This window comes from Cnephaeus nilssonii (genome assembly GCF_951640355.1).
Source record: "Cnephaeus nilssonii genome assembly, chromosome: 9".
NCBI lineage: Eukaryota > Metazoa > Chordata > Mammalia > Chiroptera > Vespertilionidae > Cnephaeus > Cnephaeus nilssonii.
The window spans coordinates 9942231-9967446 of NC_137080.1; the positions used below are offsets into that span (position 1 = coordinate 9942231).

The 25216-nt window shown below is 51.5% G+C and overlaps 2 protein-coding genes across 3 annotated transcripts; both read left to right on the top strand.

The window, feature by feature from the left end:
• The first annotated feature begins 985 nt into the window (after positions 1–985).
• On the top strand, positions 986–9552 carry LOC307105680 (UL16-binding protein 1-like). 2 transcript variants are annotated; one of them, XM_079781596.1, is made up of 5 exons: positions 986–1149; positions 6174–6395; positions 6939–7211; positions 7845–7982; positions 9156–9552. In XM_079781596.1, the coding sequence occupies exons 1-5, from the start codon at positions 1044–1046 to the stop codon at positions 9161–9163; spliced, it is 747 nt and encodes a 248-aa protein (XP_079637722.1). In that variant the 5' UTR covers positions 986–1043; the 3' UTR covers positions 9164–9552. The 2 variants fall into 2 exon arrangements, with proteins under 2 accessions (XP_079637722.1, XP_079637721.1); XM_079781595.1 differs by having other exon boundaries at positions 7845–7948.
• An 8845-nt stretch (positions 9553–18397) lies between these two features.
• Positions 18398–24207, top strand: LOC307105681 (UL16-binding protein 6-like). Its single transcript, XM_079781597.1, has 5 exons — positions 18398–18553; positions 20653–20901; positions 21135–21410; positions 22511–22631; positions 23765–24207. The coding sequence occupies exons 1-5, from the start codon at positions 18481–18483 to the stop codon at positions 23865–23867; spliced, it is 822 nt and encodes a 273-aa protein (XP_079637723.1). The 5' UTR covers positions 18398–18480; the 3' UTR covers positions 23868–24207.
• The last annotated feature ends 1009 nt before the right edge of the window (positions 24208–25216 follow it).

Below are 25216 nucleotides of genomic sequence, written 5' to 3' on the forward strand. Positions count from 1 at the left end.
TTTAATTTTTTGAGGAAACTCCACGCTGTTCTCCATAGTGGCTGTACCAAGTGAACGGTAATTCAATATGGCTGCTGTCCTTGTAAGAACAGACACAGCAGCGGACAGGGACACCGCCTGGGCAAACACAGAAAGCAGAAGGCCCTGTGACAACAGAGGCAGACCTTGGCCTCAGCAGCTGCCAGCCAAGCTCTGCCAGGAACAACCAGAAGCCAGGAGAGCGGTGGCTCTGCTGACACCTTGCTCTCTACTTCTAGCCTTCAGACGGCAAGAGAACACAATCCCAGCTTTGGTTTTCTGTTTTTCTATTTTTTAAATATATTTTATTGATTTTTTACAGAGAGGAAGGGAGAGGGATAGAGAGCTAGACACATCGATTAGAGAGAAACATCCATCAGCTGCCTCCTGCACACCCCCTACTGGGAATATGCCTGCAACCAGGGTACATGCCCTTGACCACAATCCAACCTGGGACCCTTCAGTCCACAGGCTGACACTCTATCCACTGAGCCAAACCTGTTAGAGCTCTTTTTTATTTTTATTGAGACATAACATATAACATTATATTAGTTCCAGATGTACAACATAATTATTTGATATTTGTATATATTGTGAAAATATCTCCACAGTTAGGCTAGTTAACATCTACCACTACACAGTTACAATGTTTTTTCTAGTGGTGAGAAGTGTTAGATCTACTCTTCTTTTACTCTGACTTCAGTATAGCAGATAGTGTTATTAATTACGGTCACCCTGCTCTCTATTGCATCCCCATGACTTGTTTAGTTTCTATCTGGAAGTTTGTGCCTTTTGAGCACAAGAGTAGTAATTCTGGAATTGGGAATGTAACCGCCAAAAGTTAGGCTGAGGAGGGCCTGGTTGGAGGGGCGGGGTGAAATATTACAAGAATTACGGCTCTTGGTGGGCGGAGCCAGCAGACCGAATCCTGACGAAACAGACTTTCCCCGTTCACTCATTCCGCTCGTCCTCGGACCTAGTCGGACCGAACCACCCGTAGGTCGCCACCTGGGCTGCTAGTCGCGATGGTGGGCTCCGTGGGACCCAAGTCCAGCCCCGTCTTCCTGCTCGGGTTTCTGCTCTGGGTTCTGCCGAGCTACGGCGCCAGGGCTGCGCCTCTCGGCGAGTTCGGTGAGTTCGGGGATGCAATCGGCGGGACAGGGACAGCATTAACCTGCGAACCCGAGTGCGGGAACCCGAGGGGGTGCCCAGGAGGGGTTCGGGAACCCTGTCGCCGGGAGGGGGGAGGGGGGCGCCGCGACACAGCCGCCCCCGCCTCGATCGTCTCCACGGCTGCCGGGTCTGCAGAGCTGGGAGTCAGTCCCCTTCCCGGCAAGAAGAGAGCCTGGAATAGCGGGGGACTGGGCCCCCTCCAAACTGATAAAGGCCTCCTCGTAGCGCGCCCCCCCCCACCCCACCCCCCACCCCCCGCACCTGCATCACTGGCGGCTTCTTGAGAAGTGGGAGCCCCAGGCCCTGGCGCGTGGGGCGTGGACAGGACCGGGGGCATGTCTCACGGTAGCGACCCTAGGACGGCTGCAGGCCGCTTTTCTGCTCACATGACTTTCCCCGAGAAAACTTCTCCACCCTTGAACTTCTCAGCTCCCTCCGCCGGCGAACACAGCTTCAACCTGAGTCCCACACCGCACTTCCCCAATGAGTCACTCGCTGCTGCTCGCACCAGCTCACATTTTTTAAACTCAAGTTTTTGGCGTCCTGAGAACACCAGTGCCTGCGACACCTTCCCATTCTGAAGTGACCCTCCCTCCACCAGTGTCACTTCTCTCCCTTACCCGAGGACACCCGCAGCAGAACCCTCTGCCCCTGCCCCCAGAACCCGGAGGGGGGGGGCGGGGACAGGAAGCACCCATAGCTGGGAGAGAGAGATGGCTCTGCCCAAACCTTGATCTCTAATTCTAGCCTTCAGAACTGCAAGAGAACACAATCCAGTTCTGCTTTTTGGTTTTTCTATACTTTTTGCCAAGTATATCCCTGGGAATGGTGGTAAAAAAAAAAGGGGGGGGGGTGAGTCTCTCACACTAGCCTATGGTCCCAAAGCCATATTTTCTAGCAACTTGGGAGGTAGCAACATATAAAGGTCATACATGGAGACAGGTGCCTGCAAACCTTTTTGTTTCTTTTAATATTTTTAATTATATATATATATATATATATATATATATATATATATATTAATTTCAGAGCGGGAGAGATACATCAATGATGAGAGAGAGTCATTGATTGGCTGCCTCCTGCACGCCCCACCCTGGGGATCAAGCCCACAACCCAGGCATGGGCCCTGACCAGGAATTGAACTGTGACCTCCCCATTCATAGGTAGAGGCTCAACCACTGAGCCATGCCAGCTAGGCTCTATTTTTTTTAATATTTGAAAAAGATCTTCCATTTATTTTGAGTTTTACTGCCATTCATTGTAACTAATGTTGTTTGTTTTTTATTCAATTTCCGTTTACATTCCATATTATTTAGTATTAGTTCTAGGTATATGGCTTAGTGATTAGGCAACTCATACTTTACAAAGTGTCACCCCTGGGTATTTTAAGTACCCAGCCCTTTTCACTTCTCCACCCTCCCTACCAGTTTCAATGTATCTTCTTCTGAAAATTCTTGATATAAGGCTACTACTGATCAGCTGGTCATCTGTTGGTTATTCAGGTTAATTGTTCTATATTTTTGTTGTAATTCTAGTTTGGTCCTGGGAGGAGGTGAGTGTAACTTCCACCTACTTTGCCACCATCTTGGATCTGCCTTCCTGCAAACTTTTTCTACAAAGAGCAATAATGAATGTCAGGCCACTTACTCTCTGTCTCTGTATACACTAGGCACCTTCATGTTTGCAGCGGCAAAGCAGCCAAAGACAACATGCAAGTGGATGGGGAACCAGATTTGGATACTGTCATAGTTTCCTGAACCCACATTTAGGGTGTCCCACATATGGGTGTCATGTCTGTTAGAAAATCATCTCCTAGGGTTCCTGCAATGTGTGTTCAAGAGCCAGAAACATGCCCTATTTTGCCTGTGGCTTCTGGGTGGAGTGAATGTGAGAGGATGTGGGTCCCACAGGTAGGGGCCTTTACTCCCCTCCTTTCTGTAGAGGGATTCCTTGATCCAAGGGGACTGTGAGAGACACTGCATGAAGCCACCATAGGTGTGAGCTGAGGGCTCTGCTGGTGCAACATTTCTGGTATCAAGATCAGCATTTCATTCGTTCCCTGTGACCCTGCTCTTCTCAGTGCCTGAAGAATCATTTCCATCTTATGACCACTAAGTTTATTTGACTTAATGACACTCATGATGGGAAGCTCTAACAGTCCAGAGCCAGAGGCCTCATCTCTACCAGCCCCTGGTGCTTCACCACAGCCTCTTTAAGTGATGTGGATGTCCCTGCTGCAAGTGACATGGCCTTGCTTCTCGGGATCTGAGTTGTGATTCCCCAGTAGGGATGCCATGAAGGCCCTATAGCACCTTGTGCTAGTGCAGATATGTCTAGTATCCTACGTCTGCTGGGTCTTATGGCTCAAGAACAAGGTCCATTCACATTCATCCATTCATATATTGTCTATGACTTCTTTCATGTTACCACAGCAGTGCTGAGTAATTGCAACTGAGATCTATCATCTGCAACGCCTGAAATACTTACTAGATACTCATTTATTGAAAGTTTTTTTTGGACCAGGATGGCAATTAAATAGGAGGGAAAAGTGATCATACCCCTGCAGTCTTAGAGAGGTTTTAAGATTGGTGCTCTTCTCTATCATTTTGTCCAGGATAAAATACTGTTTTACCAATCTATTGGGGAAAAGAAATGACAGTTTCAGAAGGTTGCACTTGAATTCCCCTACTGTGTGGCACTCAACCTACAAGTAATTCACTAACTACAATGATTTTCTATTCTTGTTACAAATCTGGGGAATGCGGAATGACCACTATGTGGGTGGCTGGATTAAATGATAGCACTGTGAGCAGGACCTGGGGCAGGTGTCTGTTCATTACCGGGGCCCCCACACCAGGTACCCCTTTAGTAACAGGGCCCATAATGTCTCACACACTAGTTCCAACGTGAATGTCTGGGTGGTTTCTGTTTCCCGGTGTACACTTAGCCAAGTCAAGAACCATTTGGCACTTGCTGTCAACTTGAAGGGTCCCTCCTCATTGGAACTGGGCCTCTGCTTCTAGTAATGGGTTACAGGTCTCAGAAGTGGCTCAGGCCCTGACTGGTTTGGCTCAGTGAATAGAGCTTCGGCCTGCAGACTGAAGGGTCCCAGGTTCAATTCCGGTCAAGGGCATGTACCTTGGTTGCGGGCACATCCCCAGTAGGGGGTGTGCAGGAGGCAGCTGATGGATGTTTCTCTCTCATTGATGTTTCTAACTCTCTATCCTTCTCCCTTCCTCTCTGTGAAAAATCAATAAAATATATTTTTGTTGTAATTAAAAAAAAAAAAAGAAGAAGAAGAAGAAGAAGAAGAAGAAGAAGAAGAAGAAGAAGAAGAAGAAGAAGAAGAAGAAGCTCAGTTCTCAAAACTGGCAAAAGACCCAGCCTCTTTCTAGGGAGGCTGCTTTTAGCCTCCCAAGTATTTATCCTTGTGTTTTGCCTTTGATTTTATTACTTACATCCAGCACCCTCTGAGTTGGATGTTTATGTATTTTGTCTCTAGGATCACTGTGTTCCATGAGCCAAAGGGACAACTTTCTGTGGGCCAGGCCTGTGGCTGGCATTCCAACCTTTGATTGTTTCAATAATGGCACTCTACTTGCTTGTGACAGTTAAGCACCTATATCTAATCCCATCATTTTGTCCAGGATAAGACACTGTTTTATCCTATCAGGATTTTTCATTACTACTGGAAGCCCGTTTCTGAAATACTACCTCCACTTGGTAATTCTTGGCATCAGAGACAGCCAGCACTGAGATTCCTGACAATGGTGTTGCCCTTTTTACTGTTGGGGAGGAAGAATTTTTCCTCCACCCATCCAGGTTCTTCTGACTTGTTTAACACTTAAATTAACATGAGACATATTAACAGGTAAAAAGCAAATTTTAATATGGTATGTACAGGAGATCATAGAAATAGGAAACTCTCTGAAGTAACCACAGTAAGCAGATTTTATACTTTAAACAAAGAAATCATAAACTTGTGAAGAATTAACAAAGGCATTTAGGCTTGGAGTAGTAAATTAGCAATGAAGCAAGAAGGTTACGTTATACAGCCTTCTTGGCCCTAAATTCCCTATCTCTGGTGCTAAGAATGTCTCTCTACCGCCTGGTGTAGGAAAAGTGCATTTCACATAGGAGATTTATTGCCTGCTTTCAGCGGGACAAAGGAAGGTCAGAGTATCCTTCTTGCACCAGGTGTTTCTTAAATAACTTTAATTCAAAATTATCAATATGCCAAAGTGACACACTTGAACCCTATCATCATCAAGCATTCATAATAAGTTCGATAAAGAATCCTTCATGCCTTCCCTTGAGCAGAGTTGATGGACATTTTCTGGTTGTTCTGACTTTTCATACAATGTCCATTCTGAGTGCATGCATTTCTCTGAGTCTTTTAATCCCTCCCTCTACTATCTGTGTTGGAACCTCCAATATTCTCTTCCATACAGTGTAGCCATCCATTTCCTCAAACTCCTAATACCCATCCTAATAGCAGGTAAGCACCCTCTCCCAGGGCTGTGCTAAATCCTGTGACCTACAGTTGTCAACTCCCCCTCGTCAACATTGGGTTCCCATCTCACTCTGACCCCACTATCATCCAGTTTCCTCAGGAGCAGTCCCCTATGGGCACTGGGCTGGTTTTTGACAGTCCTCTGGCATCAAGACCATTTTCTCCCCTATGAAGCCTGGTACATCCCTGGACTTGTTATAGACTGACTGATGCTGGTTATTGGCCTGGAGGATAGAGGGGACATATCGGGGATTGTGTGGTCTCCTGCCAGGCAGTGGCCTCCAGGGCCTCCTCAAGCAAGAGAGGACCACTAACCCTCACCTTGTGATTAGAGGGGCCTGGCAGAGTCAGTTCTTGCTCTGCCCAGCCCAGCCCATCAGAGGGATTCACTTGCTGTCAAGAGATGGGGGAGAGGTGCTTATGGGCACTTTTCTTCCAACCCCAACCTTCTTGCATTTTTCCCTCACAGGTGCTATCTCTCTTAGCTATAAATTCACCATTATTCCTCATGGACAACCATGGTGTAAGATTCAAGGCCAGATCAATGGAAAACCATTTCTTGATTATAACTGTAATAGCCAGAAGAATGCCAAAGAGGCCTGGGAGAGACAGACTACAACTCTAAAAGGCCTGCTGGAAGAGTTCAAAAAGAACCTGCTTGACATTAAACCAGAAATTACTAAAGTCATTGGTAAGTTTGTAAGGCCCATGGTAGAAGTAGAAGACTGTTGTAAGGTTAGGGAACAATTGCATTTATGTAAATACTACAGGCCCGATGCACAAAATTTGTGCATGAGTGGGGTCCCTAGGCCTAGCCAGTGATCAGGGCCTATTGGGGCCGTCTTGCTCAGTACTGATCAGGGCTGGGTGGGCCGGGGCCTGCCTGATTGGGGGAGGGCCTGTTGGAGGTTGGCTGGCCATGGGAGGTTGGCTGTGGGGGTGCACTGACCACCAGGGGGCAGCTCCTGCATGGAGTGTCTGCCCCCTGGTGGTCAGTACACGTCATAGTGACTGGTCAACCAGTCGTTCCGGTCATTTGGTCGTACTAGTTGCTTAGACTTTTATATATATAGATTGGAAGCTGGTTCCACCTAAGAGGCCCAGCAGCCAGGATAGGACACAGAAGACAGAGCAAGACTAGGAGATAGGAGGGGGGAGAGGTCTGGACACAAGGTGGTAGCAAAGGATCTATCAAGACCCAAGGCTGACTTCTTTCCCATGGGGGTGGGGATAGATTCTTTCTCCCTGCAGGGCACCATGATGTGTAAGCAGGAATCCAATGGACACATCAGCGCATCCTGGAATTTTGGCTTTGATGGACATAAATCTCTCCTCTTTGACTCGGAGAACAAAAGCTGGACAGTGTTGCGACCTGAAGGGGAACTGTTAAAGGAGACATTGGCGAGTGACAGAGCTATGACTGGTGACCTTGTTAGTATCTCTAAAGACTGTAGAGACTGGCTTCAACGAGTTTCCAGAGCCCAGGGTGAAGTTCTGAGCGCAAAAGGTAACTGTGTAGAGGGGATGAAGTCGTAGGTCTCTTGAACTTACATTGGTATTGTGTGTGTGTGTCTGTGTGTTGTGTGTGGTTAGAAAAAGTGATCCAACCACCGAGGAGGTTTTTGTTTTCTGTGGTTTTGTTTTTTCAGTCTAACAGTCGTTGGTATGTTCTGCAATACCTCCTTTCCCTTGTTTCCTCCTCTTCCTCACTGCACATAACCCTAGACCACTCCCTGTGGATTTCTTGCTGACCCCAAGGGCATCATTGGGCTCTAGAACTTTTCCTTGTACTGTTTCCTCTTTGTAGCATCACTTTCCTTCTTCATCTCAACTGGTCTACTTCTGGAAATCCTTCAAAACCATCTCAAATCAGCTCCTGAGAAGACTTCTCAATCACCTTCCTCAATCACCTTCTGTCGCAGCAGGAGTGACTGGGTATATTGTAACCCTTGCTTCCCCCGTTAGCTGTATGAGCTTCAAGGGGACAGGGCCCAACTCCTCTCTTTGTTCCAACCCCAGGATCTGTCACATTGGCTACCACAAATAGAGGGGTAGAAACTGTTTGCATTGTAGGATTGCCTGGGACAGCACCTCAGATTTGGGTTTTGCACAGGATGTCACTCTTGTGTTTCCATTACAGCTCCATCAACTACTGCCACAGCCACAGCCACAGTTCCATCCAAGGCCACAACCAGCAGGCCCATCACTTCGATCCTCCCTGTGATCCTCACCAGCTTGATCATAGTAGGTGTCCTCTGCTACGGCCTTATAGTAACAGGTACTGAGGGCAGGATTGAATGGGAAGTGAAAGGCAGATGGCCAGGGGTGAGGGAGGTGAATTCCCAGCCCGACCCCTGACCCCGCCATCCTTAAACTTCTCCTCCTAGAAATTAGACCAGGAGACTAATATATGTTATCACTTAACAGCAATAACTTGCACAAGCTCAGCCCTGAGTGCTGCTGTCTCCTTACTGTTGATGCCAGTGGGAAAAGGAGGGGTCCATACCAAGGCCTAAGGCCTGTAGATGCTGAAGGGGTTTAGGGATTTCAGTTTTGACTCAAATTCTCTGTTTGGGAGAGAGTTTGGGGGTCCAGTGTGGGTGGAGTGGAGATAGCAGGCACAGAGGACATGGGCAGTACTCACATTCAGGTGAGAGTAGTATGCTGGTTCCATGTGATATGTCCAGGGAAGGGGAATATCCAGGGGGCTGCATCTAATCCCAGGAAGAGGGGTGGAAGGCCTTGCAAACCCAACTCAAAAAGCTGAAGTTCACAGAAAGTGGTTTTGAACGGTCCAGTAAGGAGGGAGGCCAACAGTAAGGACTGTGTATGGGGGGCAACAGTAAGGTTAGAAGGAGGCCAGTTCTCAGTGAACCCCTGGGATTCCTGGCTGATGCGGTCGGTCACCTGACAGCCAGCCTCCTCCACACTCCAGATCCTGAGCCACTGAGCAGAGGCAGAGGTGACTCAGGACATAAGTGAGGCTGACCACGAATGGATGGGGCAGGGCGGGGAACTTCATACTGAGAGTTCTGTGTGCTGCTGGGTAAGAGGCTGGGAGAGAAGGGGAAAGAAGGAAGTTTGTCTGCAGCTTCTCCCCAAGCTGTCCGGTGTCAGGATGGGCCTTCCTGTCCATCAGAGCTCCCACCAGGTCCTTAGACCCTCCCACCCCAGGAGAATCCGACCTGAGTGAAGGGAGCAAATTAGTCATTACTTCAGTCCTGAGCCCAGAACGTCTGTAGCAGGGCTAGGGTGACGCTGTGATGTGCAAAGGGTGGGCAGAGCTTGGTACAGGCTGCTGGCCCCAGGACAGGGTTGGCAGGTTCAGGGAAAGACGTGACTCTGGTGGGGGCAGGGCTGGAGATGGGGTCTGACTGGGGTGCTGTAGCCCCAGGAGAACTGACCCAGGATTTCCTCAGCCACTCAGACCAACACTCCCCCTTTTCCACAGGCTGCTGATGTGACCAAGGAGGCCCTGGTGGTGTGGACTATCTCAGCGGCTCTGCTTTTTGCTTGGCTGCCTCTGGATGATTTGCTATTCTGTTTTTTAAAAAATAATTTATATTTATTTTTTTTAATCTTTATTGTTGCAAGTATTACATATGCTATTCATTTTATTTTATTTTATTAAAAACTTTATTTTTAATTTTTTAATTTATAAAAATATCACATGAGCCCTAACCGGTTTGGCTCAGTGGATAGAGCATTGGTCTGCGGACTGAAAGGTCCCAGGTTCGATTCCAGTCAAGGGCATGTACCTTGGTTGCGGGCACATCCCCAGTAGGAGGTGTGCAGGGGGCAGCTGATCGATGTGTCTCTCTCATCGATGTTTCTAACTCTCTATTCCTCTCCCTTCCCTCTGTAAAAAATCAATAAAATGTATTTTAAAAAGTAAAATAAATTTTAAAATACCACATGATCTCACTCATTTATGGATAATAAAGAACATTATAAACTGATGAACAAAAAGATAGATACAGAGATAGTAAGGTATCAAACAGACTGTCAAATTACAGCGGGAAGGTTAGGGAGAGGTGGGGGAGATAAGAGATCAACCGAAGGACTTGTATACATGCATATAAGCATAACCAATGGACGCAAAACTCTGGGGGGTAAGGAAATCTATGGGAATGGGGTGGGAGGGCCAATGGTAAGATATGTACACATATAATACCTTAATAAAAACATGGAAAAAAACTTTATTTTTAATTTATTGGCCTGACAGGTTAATAAAATTACATAGGTTTCAATTATATAATACATCATCTGTGCACTGTATTGTATGTTCACCACCCCAAGTCAAGTCTCCTTCCATCACCATTTATCTCACCTTCACCCTCATCTACCTCCCCCAGCCCCCTTTACCTTTGATAATCACCATATTGTTGTGTCTATGAATTTGTGGGGTTTTTGCTTAATCCTTGACTATTTTCACCCAGTTCCCCTCCCCTCTAACAGCTGTCAGTCTGTTCTCTGTATCTATGAGTCTGTTTCTATTTTTTTAACTTATTTTATTCTTCAGATTCCACCTATAAGTGGGATCATATGGTATTTGTCTTCCTCTGACTGGCTTATTTCACTTAGCATAATATTCTCCAGGTCCATCCATGCTGTCGCAAAAGGTAAGATTTCCTACCTTTTTTACAGCCAAGTAGTATTCCATTGTTTAAATGTATCCGAGCTGTTTTATCCACTCATCTATTGGTGGGCACTTGGGTCTCTTTCAAATCTTGGCTCTTGTAAATAATGCTGCAATGAACCTAAGGAGTGAATATATTCTTTCCAATCAGTGTTTCGGGTTTCTTTGTATATATTCCCAGAAGTGGAATCGTTGGATCATATGGCAGTTCCATTTTTAATTGTTTGAGATATGGAGATTTGTTTTATAACCCAGCAGAGAACTCATAGCATTTCACTGTTCCTGCATGTTATGAGATAAATATTACCAGTGATTCTGCTAGAATTTCTTGCAGAAACAGAGAATGTAAGGGTCACTCTTAAGTTAGCAGGCATCTTGTATTGGTCTCAAACATTACCCTGATGCAAATGTTCTGGGACTTAACCCATGAGAATCTTATTTCTCCAAATCCCCCACCCAACACAGCGACTTTCCTGTGATCCTTCCTCCCTGCCTCTCCTCCTTCAGCTAAAAGTAAGTCTTCACAGCAGAAGTGTCCCTACTTCTCAAATATTTTTTATTTCTTCACAGATGAAGGATTCAGAATATCCTGGGTATCCCAAAAAATGTATGGCTGCTTTGGTGCAACAGCAGAGCTGAGTAGTTGCAACAGACTTAGGTCTGAAATATGTAATAGACACGCATTCACAGAAGTCTCAGACCAGGCTGCTATCAAAGGGAGGTGTGGTAGGGATCATGCACCGGCATCCTTTTAGGTAAAGGCTGCTACTAATTTCTGTCATTTTGTGCAGGATACAATAATGCTTTAACATTCTCCTTGGGAAAGAGGGACGACAAAATGAGAAGGAAGTACGTCCCCACTGTGGTAGCCCTCACCCCATAGAAAATTCACTAACTACAAAGATTTCTCCATTCTTGGTACAAATATGGGGAATGTAAAATGATCAATGTTGGATCTGTGAATGCAGTGATGCCTCTATGAGAAGGATCTGGACAGATTTATATTCATTGCCTGCCCTTGTCCCCGTGCACCACTTCAACAATAGGGCAGCCATGATGAGGCTTTCAATGCCCAGGGATGATGTCAATCACACACCTGGTCCAACCTGTCTCATAACTTCTGGATTTTCTATTCCATGGTGTGCCCAACCCCTGTCTTCAAACTCCAAAGACCCATCCTACCAGAAGATTAGCTCCATTAGGACCTGGTGGGAGTGCTGATGGACAGGAAGGCTCATTCTGACACCTGACAGCTTGGGGAGAGTTGCAGACAAACTTCCTTCTTTTCCCTTCTCTCCCAGCCTCTTACCTAAATTCCATGACCCGTCATTGTTAACTCTCCCTTCTCCAACATTGGGTTCTCTCTTCCTCGGCTTTCTCAGGATCAGACCCTACACACTCTACCTTCTCCCTACAGAACCCTGGCATGTTTCTGCCAATCCTCTGGCATCTAGACCTTTTCTTCCCCTCGCTGGCCTGGCATGTCCCAGTGTTGGTTATATTCTGGCGGATGCTAAGTATTGGCCTCGTGGACAAAGGGGACATATCCGGGGATGTGTGGTTTCCTGGCAGGCAGAGGCTTCCTGAGCCACCTCAAGCAAGGGAGCCCCTTCCATCTGGGGCTTGGCTTAGGGTTGCCCATGGCGGGTGGCTCTCTGATCTGGAAGGACAGCACAAGAACCCAACCAGAGCTGCGGGGGTCCGCCGGGTAGACAGGAAGATGGCAGCAGCATTGGTCTCTACGACTTCTGGGTCTCAGTTCTCAAACATCTTAGCTGAACCATCAAGGTCTAATGGAGGTATGCTTCGCCATTCCTCATCTTCATATGTGGTGTATACACCAGATAAGACTTTTTGTAATAGTGATCTACGACGCTCCCCAAATAAGCCTACACTTGTCTATCCAGTAAGCAACAGCAGAGTCATATTTTCTGCTCTGAAGAATCTTCAAGAAAAAGACTCAACACTTAGAACTTGAAAGGATTCAGACAGAAGAAAGTGTGAAAACCTTGTCTAGAGAAACAATCCTCTCTAATAAAATGGTAATATGCAAATTAACCATCACTCCGCTACATAAGCCACACCCACCAGCCAAGCCATGCCCACCAGCCAATCAGGACGGGTATGCAAATTAACCCCAATCCAAGATGGCTATAGCCACAGAGAGCAAGGTTTCCCAGGTAACAGAGTAAGCCAAGCTTTCCATAGCCGTTGCAAGCCTAAGCCTCCACTCAAGCTACAAAGTTTCAATTATAGAAGGTAAACAAATTCAAACAAATGGCGGCAGAATGGAGCTTGAGAGAGCAGGCCAGGGTTGCCAGTGGCAACAGGGGAAGCAAAGCTTTCTGCACACCCTGGCCGGGCTCACCCGCTTAAGGCTACAAAGTTTCAATTGTAGAAGGTGAATTAACTGCCACAGAAATGGCTGCCGCCCCGGAGGGAACAGCAGGCTTGGCTTCGCTCCAGGCTACAAAATTTCAATTGTAGAAGGAAAATAAATTCCAGATACCAGGGCCTCTGCTTGGGTTGCCAGGGGGCGTGGCCGGCCTGCAAACCACCACAGGCCCCTCGCTCAGGCCGCCCCACTCCCCAAGGGAATCCCACCCTGATCCAGGACACCCTTCAGGGCAAACAGCTGGCCCCCACCCATGCACCAGTCCTCTATCCTCTCTAATAAAAGAGTAATATACAGATTGATCATCATTGCAACACACAATATAGCTGCCCCCATGTGGTCAAAGATCCTGCCCCCATGTGGACACAAGATGGCCACCACAAGATGGCCAGCAGGAGAGGGCAGTTGGGAGGCACCCGGCCTGCAAGGGAGGGCAGTTGTGAGGGACCAGGCCTGCAAGGGAGGGCAGTTGAGAGGGACCAGGCTTGCAAGGGAGGGCAGTTGGAGGTGATCAACCCTGCAGGAGAGGGTAGTTAGGGGTGACCAGGCTGGCAGAGGAGGGAAGTTGGGGGCAAACAGGCTGGCAGGGGAGCAGTTAAGCATCAACCAGGCTGGCAGCGGAGTGGTTAGGGGGTGATCAGGCTGGCAGGCAGAAGTGGTTAGGGGCAATCAGGAAGGCAGGCAGGCAAGCAGTTAGGAGCCAGCAGTCCTGGATTGTGAGAGGGATGTCCGACTGCCCGTTTAGGCCCGATCCCACCAGGATCGGGCGTAAACGGGCAGTCGGACATCCCTCCAGGAGTCCCAGATTGGAGAGGGTACAGGCTGGGCTGAGGGACAACCCCCCGCCGTGCACGAATTTCGTGCACCGGGCTTCTAGTTGAATATAAGAAAGTATTGGATGAACAGATACAAGAAAGGGAGAAGTCAAAAAATGAGGAATCGAGGCACAATCAAGAACTGACATCTCAGTTATTAGCTGCAGAAAGTAAATGCAACCTTTTAGAAAAACAATTGGAATACATGCGTAATATGATAAAGCATGCAGATATGGAAAGGACATCTATCTTGGAGAAACAGGTTTCCCTAGAAAGAGAACAACAACATGATCAAACACATGTTCAGAGCCAACTTGGAAAATTGGTCCTCCTTGAGCAGGAATATAACAAACTAACCACAATGCAGGCCTTTGACTGGCTATATTAACCCTTGCTCCCCCCCATTAGCTGTATAGGCTCCATGAAAACAGGGTACAGCCTCACCTCCTTTCCACCCCAAGGCCTGGCTCAGCAGCTGCCCCAAAGTAGAGGGGTAGAAACTGTCTGTATTGTAGGATGACCTGGTGCAGCAGAAAGGGAGGAGGCATCTCCTCAGATTCAGTGCCTGGACAAAGGCTTTCACGCTTGTGTTTTCATTTCAGCACCGCCAATCACAGCCCAGGCACAGCTGAATCCAAAGCCAAGTCCATCACTTCAGTTCCTCGATCCCCTTAATTTCCTAATTTATTCGATCCTCCTTGGTAGAGTGATATAGGGTAATAGGTACTGTGGGCAGCATTGAGAGTCAATCAAGAAGCAGATCCACTGGCATGAGGATGGCAAAGGTGAATTCCCAGCCAAATCCTGCCCCATTGCCTGGCCATCTCATCCTGGAAATTAACTCAGCTGAATATGTATAAGTCAGGGTTCTCCTGAGGACCAGAATCAATAGGAGATACAGAGCTAGGCCAGTGGTCAGCAAACCGCGGCTCTCGAGCCACATGCAGATCTTTGGCCCCTTGAGTGTTGTAACGCCACTTCTAAAAAATAGACTCCCCCAGGCTAAAAACTGACTTCTGCGCATGGGCCACGAAGTTTCAATCGCACTGTACGTGCACGCCGGCACATGTTATTTTGTGGAAGAGCCACACTCAAGGGGCCAAAGAGCCGCATGTGGCTCGCTAGCCGCGGTTTGCCGACCACTGAGCTAGACTACAGATAGAGATAGGTAGAGGTAAAGGTACAGGTAGAGGTAAAGGTAGAGGTAGAGATATGAGAAATGGAGATAGAGTTATGGAAAAATATTGTGAGGAATGAACAATAAATTAGATACTATCTGTTGGGGGTGGGGAGTAGCTTTGTGGGTGCTGTGAGATCTAGCACCATACGCTGAGGGACCAGGACAAGTCTCAACTAAGAGTCTGGTGATAGGCACCAGAACTCTGTTCAGGGTGAGGAAACTGCCAAGACCCCTCCCTCTGCAGTGGAAGAAGAAAGCCTGGCGTGGGCTGAGCTGTGCGGATACCACGGAGGGGAGACTTGCAGAAGGCCAGCCTTCCCTGGGAGGGATCCCAGCACACCACTGGAGGGAAAAAGTAGGACTCTGGCCGCAGCCAAGCAGAGGTGAGAGAAACTTTCACAGAGCTTCCCTCCCGCACTGCACACTGCTGATCTCTGTGGGGCCAGGGACCCCTCTGAGGTGGATGGCAGTGGGGACTGAGTACCCCGGCTGTCTCAGTGGTGTGGGATGATGCTGGAGAAATCTGTTTCTCTCCAGTGACACCCAGAGTTCTGCATGGGCACCTCTATGACTGTGGGGGGGGGGGGAGGTGGAGTATGGGAGAGAGGTACATAAGGGATGTAGCTCCTGGTGACTGCACTTTGCCACCAGCAGGGAGTACCACGCCCACCCGAGGACCTCCCTACCAGGTCTGTGAGCACCCCAAAAGCACAAGTGCTAACACTGCGTGTGTGTGCGCGCGCGCACACACACACACACACACACACACACACACACACACACTCTGCAGGCGTGTGAGTGTCTGTGTGTGGTGTGGGAGAGCTCAGTAGACACGAAGTGTGCATCTGAAAACAGGCCGCACTAGGTTATCAGCGGTTTTCCAGCAGAAACCAGCAAGGCCAGCAGTGAAATGCGTTATTGAAGTGTTAGAAAGAAACACTTTCCCAGCCAGAACACCCAGTCTGTCAATGTTACCCTTCAGAATACTTGTCTGTCAATGTGAAGGAGAAATAAAGACTTTCCTACGGAGACAAAAGCTGAGGGAGTGCATCACTACACTTTCTTTGCAGGAACTACTGAAAGGAGTTTTCAAGCTGAAATTTAAATTAAAAAAAAAACACAAACCGCTAATGACCCAAGGCCCAAGTCCCCCGGACCACCCCCCCCCCCCCCCAACCACCAACACCATGCGATGGGCGGTCACGTGACTGCCTCCAGTCCTGGCTGGAGAGCAGGGGATGAACCAGCCTTGAAGAGAAAATACTACAGTGGCTAATGGATGTGAAAATGATATTTTATTTTTGTGACAAGCATCTGTGAGATCTGAAGTGACGGCTGGCTGTGGTGAAATGGATCACTCCGTAAACGTGCTTCCTACCAGCAGGAGAGCAAGTGAGTTCACACTGCTCCTTCTCTAACTTCCCTGATGTGCCCCGTCTGCAAACATGTGTTCACCCGCTCAGTTTGCCCGGTAAGCACGTTCTCTGCTCTCTGTTGTAAAGAAAATGCGCCCTCTTGTCCACAGGAAACTCCTGGGGATTTCCTTGACAAGCCAACCTTATTGTCACCAGCGGAGGTGGGACCCGCAGGAACAGCTATGCTCCCCTCCTTGCTGCAGACTGGATGCTTTGCCCCAGGAGGCCACCGGGGACAACCCGTGAAGCTAGAGGTGTGAGCTGAGTCCTGCTGGTGCCACACTTCTGGTGTCAGGATCAATTCCCCTGCATTTGTTTTCTTCCTTTTTCTATTTTTATTGAGATACTAGAGGCCCGGCGCGCGAACCGGACTCCCAGGACCCCGAATGACTCCTTCCCGCGCTCGGGACCCGGACTGACTACATCCCTGGGTGGGGCCAGGACTGACTCCCTCCCGCGCTCGGGACCCCGACTGACTCCCCCCCCCCCCCCGCGCTCGGGACCCCGACTGACTCCCTCCCGCGCTCGGGACCCCGACTGACTCCCCCCCGCGCTTGGGACCCCGACTGACTCCCTCCCGCGCTTGGGACCCAGACTGACTCCCCCCCCGCGCTTGGGACCCCGACTGACTCCCTCCCGCGCTCGGGACCCAGACTGACTCCCCCCCCGCGCTTGGGACCCCGACTGACTCCCTCCCGCGCTCGGGACCCGGACTGACTCCCCCCCGCGCTCGGGACCCCGACTGACTCCCTCCCGCGCTCGGGACCCAGACTGACTCCCTCCCGCGCTCGGGACCCCGACTGACTCCCTCCCGCGCTCGGGACCCAGACTGACTCCCCCCCCGCGCTTGGGACCCCGACTGACTCCCTCCCGCGCTCGGGACCCAGACTGACTCCCCCCCCGCGCTTGGGACCCCGACTGACTCCCTCCCGCGCTCGGGACCCGGACTGACTCCCCCCCGCGCTTGGGACCCCGACTGACTCCCTCCCGCGCTCGGGACCCAGACTGACTCCCTCCCGCGCTCGGGACCCCGACTGACTCCCCCCCCCCCCCCCCGCGCTCGGGACCCCGACTGACTCCCTCCCGCGCGCGGGACCCGGACTGACTCCCCCCCGCGCTTGGGACCCCGACTGACTCCCTCCCGCGCTCGGGACCCAGACTGACTCCCCCCCCCCGCGCTCGAGACCCCGACTGACTCCCTCCCGCGCGCGGGACCCGGACTGACTCCCCCCCGCGCTTGGGACCCCGACTGACTCCCTCCCGCGCTCGGGACCCCGACTGACTCCCCCCCGCGCTTGGGACCCCCGACTGACTCCCCCCCGCGCTTGGGACCCCGACTGACTCCCCCCCGCGCTCGAGACCCCGACTGACTCCCTCCCGCGCGCGGGACCCGGACTGACTCACTCCCCGCCGCCGGGGGCGGGGCCCAGTCGCGCGGTGGGCGGGGCATATGGCCGGGTGCTGCAGGAGGCGCGGGCTCGGGGCGCCACACACACTCGCCAGGCTCGCCGCGCGCGGTGGTAGCCCTCTGTCCTGGGAGTGCGCACTCCGGCTTTGGGTCGAGATGGAGCGGTCTGTGGGGCTCAGCCCCGTCTTCCTGCTCTGGCTTCTGCTGTGGGAACCGGCTGCTTCCCGCTGTGAGTTGGGGAAGGAATCTGGGGCGGGGGACCGGCGCTCAGACGGGACCCTGAGGGATGGAATGGGGAGGGTGCCCACGGTGGGTTTCGGGAACCTTCCTGTCGGGTGGGGCGCGCGGGACCGCGACTGACTCCCTCCCGCGCTCGGGACCCCGAATGAATGACTCCCTCCCGCGCTCGGGACCCCCGACTAATTACATCCAGAGGTGGGACCAGGACTGTATCCTTCCTGTGGCGGGACCCCCTACCGCACTAGGGACCCCGACTGACTCCCCCCCGCGCTCGGGACCCCGACTGACTGCCCCCCGCGCTCGGGACCCCGACTGACTCCCCCCCGCGCTCGGGACCCCGATGACTCCCCCCCGCGCTCGGGACCCCGACTGACTCCCTCCCACGCTCGGGACCCCGACTGACTCCCCCCCGCGCTCGAGACCCCGACTGACTCCCCCCCGCGCTCGAGACCCCCGACTGACTCCCCCCCGCGCTCGGGACCCCGACTGACTCCCCCCCGCGCTCGGGACCCGGACTGACTCACTCCCCGCCGCCGGGGGCGGGGCCCAGTCGCGCGGTGGGCGGGGCCTATGGCCGGGTGCTGCAGGGGGTGCGGGCTCGGGGCGCCACACACACACGCCAGGCTCGCCGCGCTCGGTGGTAGCCCTCTGTCCTGGGAGTGCGCACTCCGGCTTTGGGTCGAGATGGAGCGGTCGGTGGGGCTCAGCCCCGTCTTCCTGCTCTGCCTTCTGCTGTGGGAACCGGCTGCTTCCCGCTGTGAGTTGGGGAAGGGATGTGGGGCGGGGCACCGGCGCTCAGACGGGACCCTCAGGGATGGAATGGGGAGGGGTGCCCACGGTGGGGTTCGGGAGCCTTCCTGTCGGGTGGGGCGCGCGGGACGCCGCCTGACTCCCTCCCGCGCTCGGGACCCCGACTGACTCCCTTCCGCCCACGGTGGGTTTCGGGAACCTTCCCGCTGGGTGGGGCGCAGACCCACCGACCCTCGGCGATCACCTCTGCGGGCGCCTTTCAGCCTCCGGGGCGTCTGCTTAGCGTGGGAAGGAGGGGGACCCTGCGGGATGTCTGATGAGCCCCCTCCCCCACCCCGAGCCGCGACGCACGGCCCGTCCGCCCGCCTCACCAAAGGCTTCTTGTAAGCGGGGGATAGCCCTCTAACGGGGACTCCGAGCCCGGGCTCTGCCGGCGCTGGCGCGGCTCCGAGGCGTCCACATTCCACGGCGGCGGCGGAGGCGGAGCCCGGCCGGTCCTCGGCGCCCAGCAGGTCGCTCCCGGCAGCCCGGGGCGCACCCGGCCGGCGGCCGAGCTCGGCATCCCCGCCGTCGCTCCCCACCTGCTCCGCAGAGAGGGGAGATGAGCGAGTCGAGTTCGAATCCACCAGCCTTGGCCTGGCGCCGGGAAGGACGGCCCGGGAGAGCGAGGCGGGGCGGCCGAGAAAGCAGCCTCCGCAGGAGCCAGCCAAGTGCCGGCACCGGAGGCCGGGCGGACCGGAGGGGAGCAAACACTGGGCGCCGCCGGGACCCGGGACACCGCCTGACTCCGGGGAGGAGAGCCAGGGGAGACCCAGACCACGGAGAGGGAGGGAGAGGAGGGCACCTCGCAGGAGTCCGAGGAGGAGCAGCGACCGGCCACCTGCTTCCTCCTGGGACGGGGCAGCTCCGTCCACTGCCCCCGCCCTCCCCCGCCGCCTCCCCGCCACCACCGCCGCCTGCGCCCCACACTGCACAGCACTCCAGCCGGGCCCTGGGGGCCGATGGAGAGCAGTTTTCCTTTGGTCTCGGTTCCCTGCACCCCTTCACCCCCACGTGCACTCCCCCCCCCCCCCCCCCGCGACAAAGCTGACGTCCCACTTAGCTGCACCCCATGCCTGCTGGTCCCTGCTGCCTGGGTGGTGGGGGCATTGCTGACTGGGCTCCTGGGTTAGGGGGTCCCTTCCCCACTCTTACCTCTGGCTTCCGGTTAGGGGGCCTGGGAGGGCTTCCTTGCCTTAAAGGGGCCTGAGCCCCATCTCACAATGACAGGCCCACTCCGCTGTCCTGGCAGCAGCACCGGTGGCCATGGATGGGCTATTTGGCCCCAAGATGCCCCAACCAACCTGTGTGTCTCACCAGGGCGGCTCACACCCTTTCTTCCTTCCAGAGGTGCCTAGCCCTGCACTAGGTTGGACAGTGTCCCCCTGGGCACAGGAGGGAAGGCAGGAGGGGTGTGAGCCCACCCACCCCCACCCCATCTGCTTCCACTCTAGGCCTCCAGTTTCCTCCCCCTCACATGGGGCACCAAGAAGGAGCCAGCCTTGCCCACTCCCACCCCACAAGGTTCAGGTTCCATCTTTCCTCTGTTCACACACTTCCTCTGGACAGTTGTGTTGTTTTTTGTTCCGTGTTTCATCCTTAGACATCTGTCATTGCTGCTGCTACCAGCACCACATGTTCATCCTCACTGCCTCCTCTTCTGCCCACACTCCCCGCCAAGGTGCTCTTGGGAAGGGGTCAGGCGCAAAGCAGGCTGGGAATCGCGTGCCCCAGTCCCAGGGAAGTTGGGGCAGCAGAGTGGAGGCGGGTGGGGGGACTGTGTTGACAGCAGAGAGTGTAGGGCCACCTTCTCCCCCTCTTCTGCTGGGGAGGAGGTAGCCATTATTAGTCCCAGGCTGCGCCCCTCCCTCTGGTTTCCTACTTGCAGTTACTTGAATAAAGATATATCCTTTACTGGAAAAATAAAAAAGTGGGGGCCCGAGCCCCTGACAGGACAAGGACCGCCCAGCAATCAGGGGGATTCACTTGCTATTAAGAGATGGGGGATGGGCACTTAGGGTTATTTTTATTCCAACTCCAACCTTCCCCTGCATTTTCTCCTCACAGGTGCTCGCTCTCTGGTCTATAAAATCACAGTCACTCCTAAAGGACAAGCATGGTGTGAAATTCAAGGCCAGGTCAATGGAAACACATTTCTTCATTATACCTGTGGTAGCAACAAGGTCACACTCATCAGTGTTCCGGAGATCAATGCCACAGAGGCCTGGAATCAGCATAGAGACACTCTGTTATACATGGTGGAAGAGCTCAGGAAGACCCTGCTGAACAATAAAGCAGAGATTCCTGCAACCAGCTGTGAGTTTACAAAACCCGGGGTAGAGGTGGAACAGGGTTGTAAGATTAGGGATCAATGGTGTTTATGTAAATATTGGAAGTTGGTCCCACCCAGGAGACTCCGGAGCCAGTGTGGACACAGAGGACAGAGCAGGACCAGGACATAAGAGGGGAGCAGAGGGCTGGACACCAGGTGGGGACAAAGGCTCTGTCAAGACCCAAGGCTGACCTCTTTCCCATGGGGGTGGGGACAGATCCTCTCTCCCTACAGGGCAGCATGACGTGTAAGGATGAATCCAATGGACAAACCAGCGCATCCTTAGAGTTTGGATTGGATGGACAGATATCTCTCCACTTAGACTCAAAGAAAAGAAACTGGACAGTGTTGCATGGTGAAGGCAGACTGTTAAATAAAACACTGGCAAGTGACAGAGCTATGACCGATCTCCTTGTTAAGACCTCAGCTGGAGACTGTAGGAAGTGGCTTGAACAAGTTTTGTGTCTCCAGGATGAAATTCTGAACACAACAGGTAATTCTACGGAGAAAATGAACTTGTAGGTCCCTTGAAATGACATTCACACTGTGTGTGGTGTTGTGTGTGGTTTGAGAAAGTGACCCATCCACCATGGTGAGGGGTTTTTGGAGAATAAGGGCCATAGATATGTTCTGCGATCCCTCCTTTGGTTTCTCACTTCCTCTCGTCTCTTCCTCACTGCATATAACCTTGGACCACTCACTGTGCATTTCTGGCCGACTGCAAACATGAGGTCATTGTTCTGTTTCAGACCTTTTGCCAGCGTTCTTGTCCCAGCATTACAAAGGGTTCAGCAATCTAGAGAAAGGCTGTGCATAGATTAAGAAGGAGTCCAAAGACGAAAGATAATTTTGAATGGCATTGGGGGTCAGAGGAGCTTCAGCTGAAGGAGCTAAAGATTTTCTCCTTGTCTCAGGACCCCTTGCTTTTTATTAACACAATTTGTCCTAAGGCAAGGTGGAGATAATACACTTCAAAGGGTAGGGTACAGAAGCATTGTCAGATTGGGGAATAGCCTACAGCTGTTCAGGTGTTTGGCCAACATGAGGCAATAACATGTAGATTGAGATGCCCTGAGCTCTCTGGCAGCAGACAATCATCCTATTCAGGTTTGGGGGAAGTGCCCTCTTGCCACTCAAACAGGTAATTACATATGTGACTCAGCCCTTCTTGAGCCCCCAAGTTTCATCAACCTTTAGATAAAACTCTTGTAATTATGACATGCTGGAACTGGCTCCTGGCACTGTTCCCTCTTCTCAGCATCACTTGTCTTCTTCAACTCACCTGGTCTATTTCTGGAAATCCTTTACCACCACCTCAAATCAGCTCCTGCAAGGATTCTCTGTACCACCTTCCTCATGTGTCACCTCCTCTTCTGTCAAAGCAGGAGTTATTACTGTAGCCTTTGCTTCCCGCATTAGCTGTGTAAGCCCATCTCCTCTCTTTGCTCCAACCCATGGATCTGTCACTGTGGCTGCCACATGTAGAGGGTAGAAACTGTCTGCATCATAGGATTACCTGGGACAGCGTGGGCTGAGGAGGCATCTCCGTAGAATGGGGTTCTGCATGGATGTCACTCTTGTGTTCCATTACAGCTGCATCACCCACTGCCACAGCCACAGTCCCGTCCAAGGCCAACATGCCCATCGTTTTAATCCTCTCCATCATCTTCATCTGCTTATTCATCATTTGCATTTTAAGCTGGGGCCTGAACAGGTACTGAGGGCATAATTATGTGGGAAATGAGGGACAGATGGCCTGGGGTGAGGACAGGGAAAGATGAATTCCAGCCTGACCTCTGACCCCACCCTCCTTAAACTTCTCCTCCTGGAAATTAGACCATGAGATTAACACATGTTATCACTTAACAGCAATAAGTTGCACAAGCTCAGCCCTGAGTGCTGCTGTCTCCTCACTGTTGATGCCAGTGGGTAAGGGAGAGGCCCACACCACGGCCTAAGGCCTCTAGATGCTGAAGGGGTTTAGGGATTGCAGTTCTGACTCCACTTCTCTGTTTGGAAGAGTGTTTGGGGCCAGTGTGGGTGGTGTGGGAACAGCAGGCACACAGGACATGGGCAGTACGCGCATTCAGGTGAGAGCAGCATGCTGGCTCCATGTGATGTGTCCAGGGGAAGGGAGTATCCAGGGGCCTGAGAGGAGAGGGCCTGGGTCTAATCCCAGGAAGGGGTGGAAGGCCTTGCAGACCCAACTCAAAGGGCTGGAGTTCCCCAAAAGTGACTTTGAAAGGCCCAGTAAGGGGGGAGGTGAACAGTAAGGACAATTGAAGAAGGCAAACCTTAATGGTAGAAGGAGGCCTGGGATTCTTGGCTGAGCCCTGGTGTAATCACCTGACAGCCTGCCTCCTCCACATTTCGGATCCTGAGCCACTGAGGGACCCCTCTGACTAGGGCAGGGCGGGGACCTTCATACTGAGAGTTCTGTGTGCTGCTGGGTAAGAGGCTGGGAGAGAAGGGAAAAGAAGGAAGTTTGTCTGCAGCCCTCCCCAAGCTGTCCGGTGTCAGGATGGGCCTTCCTGTCCATCAGAGCTCCCACCAGGTCCTTAGACCCTCCCCTCCCCACCCCACCCCCAGGAGAATCAGACCTGAGTGAAGGGAGCAGATTAGTCATTAACCCAAAACCTCTGTAGCAGGGCTGGGGTGACTCTGCAGAGGGTGGGCAGAGCTTGGTACAGGCTGCTGGTCCCAGGGCAGGGGTGGCAGGTTCAGGGAAAGATGTGACTCTGGTGGGGGCAGGTTTGGGGATGGGGAGTCACTGGGGTGCTGTAGCCCCAGGAGAACTGACCCAGGATTTCCTCAGCCACTGGGACCAACACTCGCCCTTTTCCGCAGGCTGCTGAAGCGATGTGACCAAGGAGGCCCTGGTGGTGTGGACAAGCTCAGCGACTCTGCCTTTCCCTTGGCTGACTCCGGATCACCTGCTGCTCATGTTTAGAACACGAGGAGTTCAAACCTTCCTTCCAGAGACCAGGGTCAGATCAGGATGAGATAGTAGAGGCAGCATCTCATGTCCGTTATTGCATTTACTGATTATCCTCCTCAGGGCTTTTTAAACATCTCAGGTCACTTTCTGTGGTGCTAAGAGATTTAATTCCTACAAGTAAACATTAACAGCTTTAATAAGAAATCTGAACACAGAGAACATTTTCAGCCTTTTTTGTGGAAGATCAGACACATCTCTGCATCATGACTTTTCAAAAAGTGCCAAATCTGAGGACGACTATCTGTCCACAAAAGTAATTATGTATTTTAAAAGAACAAAATTATATTTACAATTGTTTCATTAGTAGCTTATAACAGTATCATATTTAAATAAACATGTTTATATTCTTAAAAACTTAATTTATTTGGAGTTTTGTGTTATTCTTTTATTAGAGAATTTTTTAGTTTATCTGAGCCAAACATGACAAATACCAACAGCAAGATCTCAAATCCTGAGAACAACAAGGAGTTTTTTTCAATCAGATTTTTGTTTGTGTTTATCTTTTGCTTAATCCCTTCTTTTTCACCCTGTACTGAAGCACGTCCCCTCTGACAGCTGTCAGTCTGTTCTCTGAATTCATGAGTCTGTCTTTACTTTGTTACTTTATTTTGTTCATCAGATTCTACATATAAGTGAAAATATGTGCTACTTGTCTTCCTCTGACTGACTTATTTCACTTAGGATAATGCTCTCCAGGTCCATCCATGCTGTCTTAAAAGATAAGATTTTCTTCTCCTTCTCTTTCTCCTTTTTCCTTCTTTTTTCCTTTCCTCCTCCTCCCTTCTCCTTCCTCCTCCATCTTCTCCTCCTGCTCCTCCTCCTCTTCCACCTCCTCTGCCTCTTTCTTCTTTTTGGTTATTCTTCACCAGAGGATATTTTTTCTATTGATTTTTAGCGAGTGTGGAAGGGTGGGGGGAAGAGAGAGAGACATTGATGTGAGAGAAACAATCAATTCGTTGCCTCATGCATGCACTCCCACCAGAGCCAGGGACCAAACCTGCAACCTAGGAATTCAACCTGTGACCCTTCCATGCTCAGGCCAATGCTCTACCACTGAGACACACAGGCCAGGGCAAGATTGCCTTCTTTTTATGGCCAAGTAGTGTTCCATTGTGTAAATGCTCCACATGTTTTACCCACTCCTGTGCTGATGGGCACTTCGGCTGCTTCCAAGTCTTGGCTATTGTAAGTAGCTCTGCAGTGAACATAGGGGTGCATACATTCTTTCCAACCAGTGTTTCAGGTTTCCTCGGATATATTCCCAGAAGTGGAATCATTGGCTTATAAGGCAGTTCCACTTT

Coding starts and splice junctions, on each gene's coding strand:
- LOC307105680 (XM_079781595.1), top strand. CDS start 1,044: ATGGTGGGCTCCGTGGGACCCAAGTCCAGCCCCGTCTTCCTGCTCGGG. Junction 1,150..6,173: donor TGCGCCTCTCGGCGAGTTCG/GTGAGTTCGGGG, acceptor TTTCCCTCACAG/GTGCTATCTCTCTTAGCTAT. Junction 7,212..7,844: donor TGAAGTTCTGAGCGCAAAAG/GTAACTGTGTAG, acceptor TTTCCATTACAG/CTCCATCAACTACTGCCACA.
- LOC307105681 (XM_079781597.1), top strand. CDS start 18,481: ATGGAGCGGTCGGTGGGGCTCAGCCCCGTCTTCCTGCTCTGCCTTCTG. Junction 18,554..20,652: donor GGAACCGGCTGCTTCCCGCT/GTGAGTTGGGGA, acceptor TTCTCCTCACAG/GTGCTCGCTCTCTGGTCTAT. Junction 22,632..23,764: donor TTAAGCTGGGGCCTGAACAG/GTACTGAGGGCA, acceptor CCTTTTCCGCAG/GCTGCTGAAGCGATGTGACC.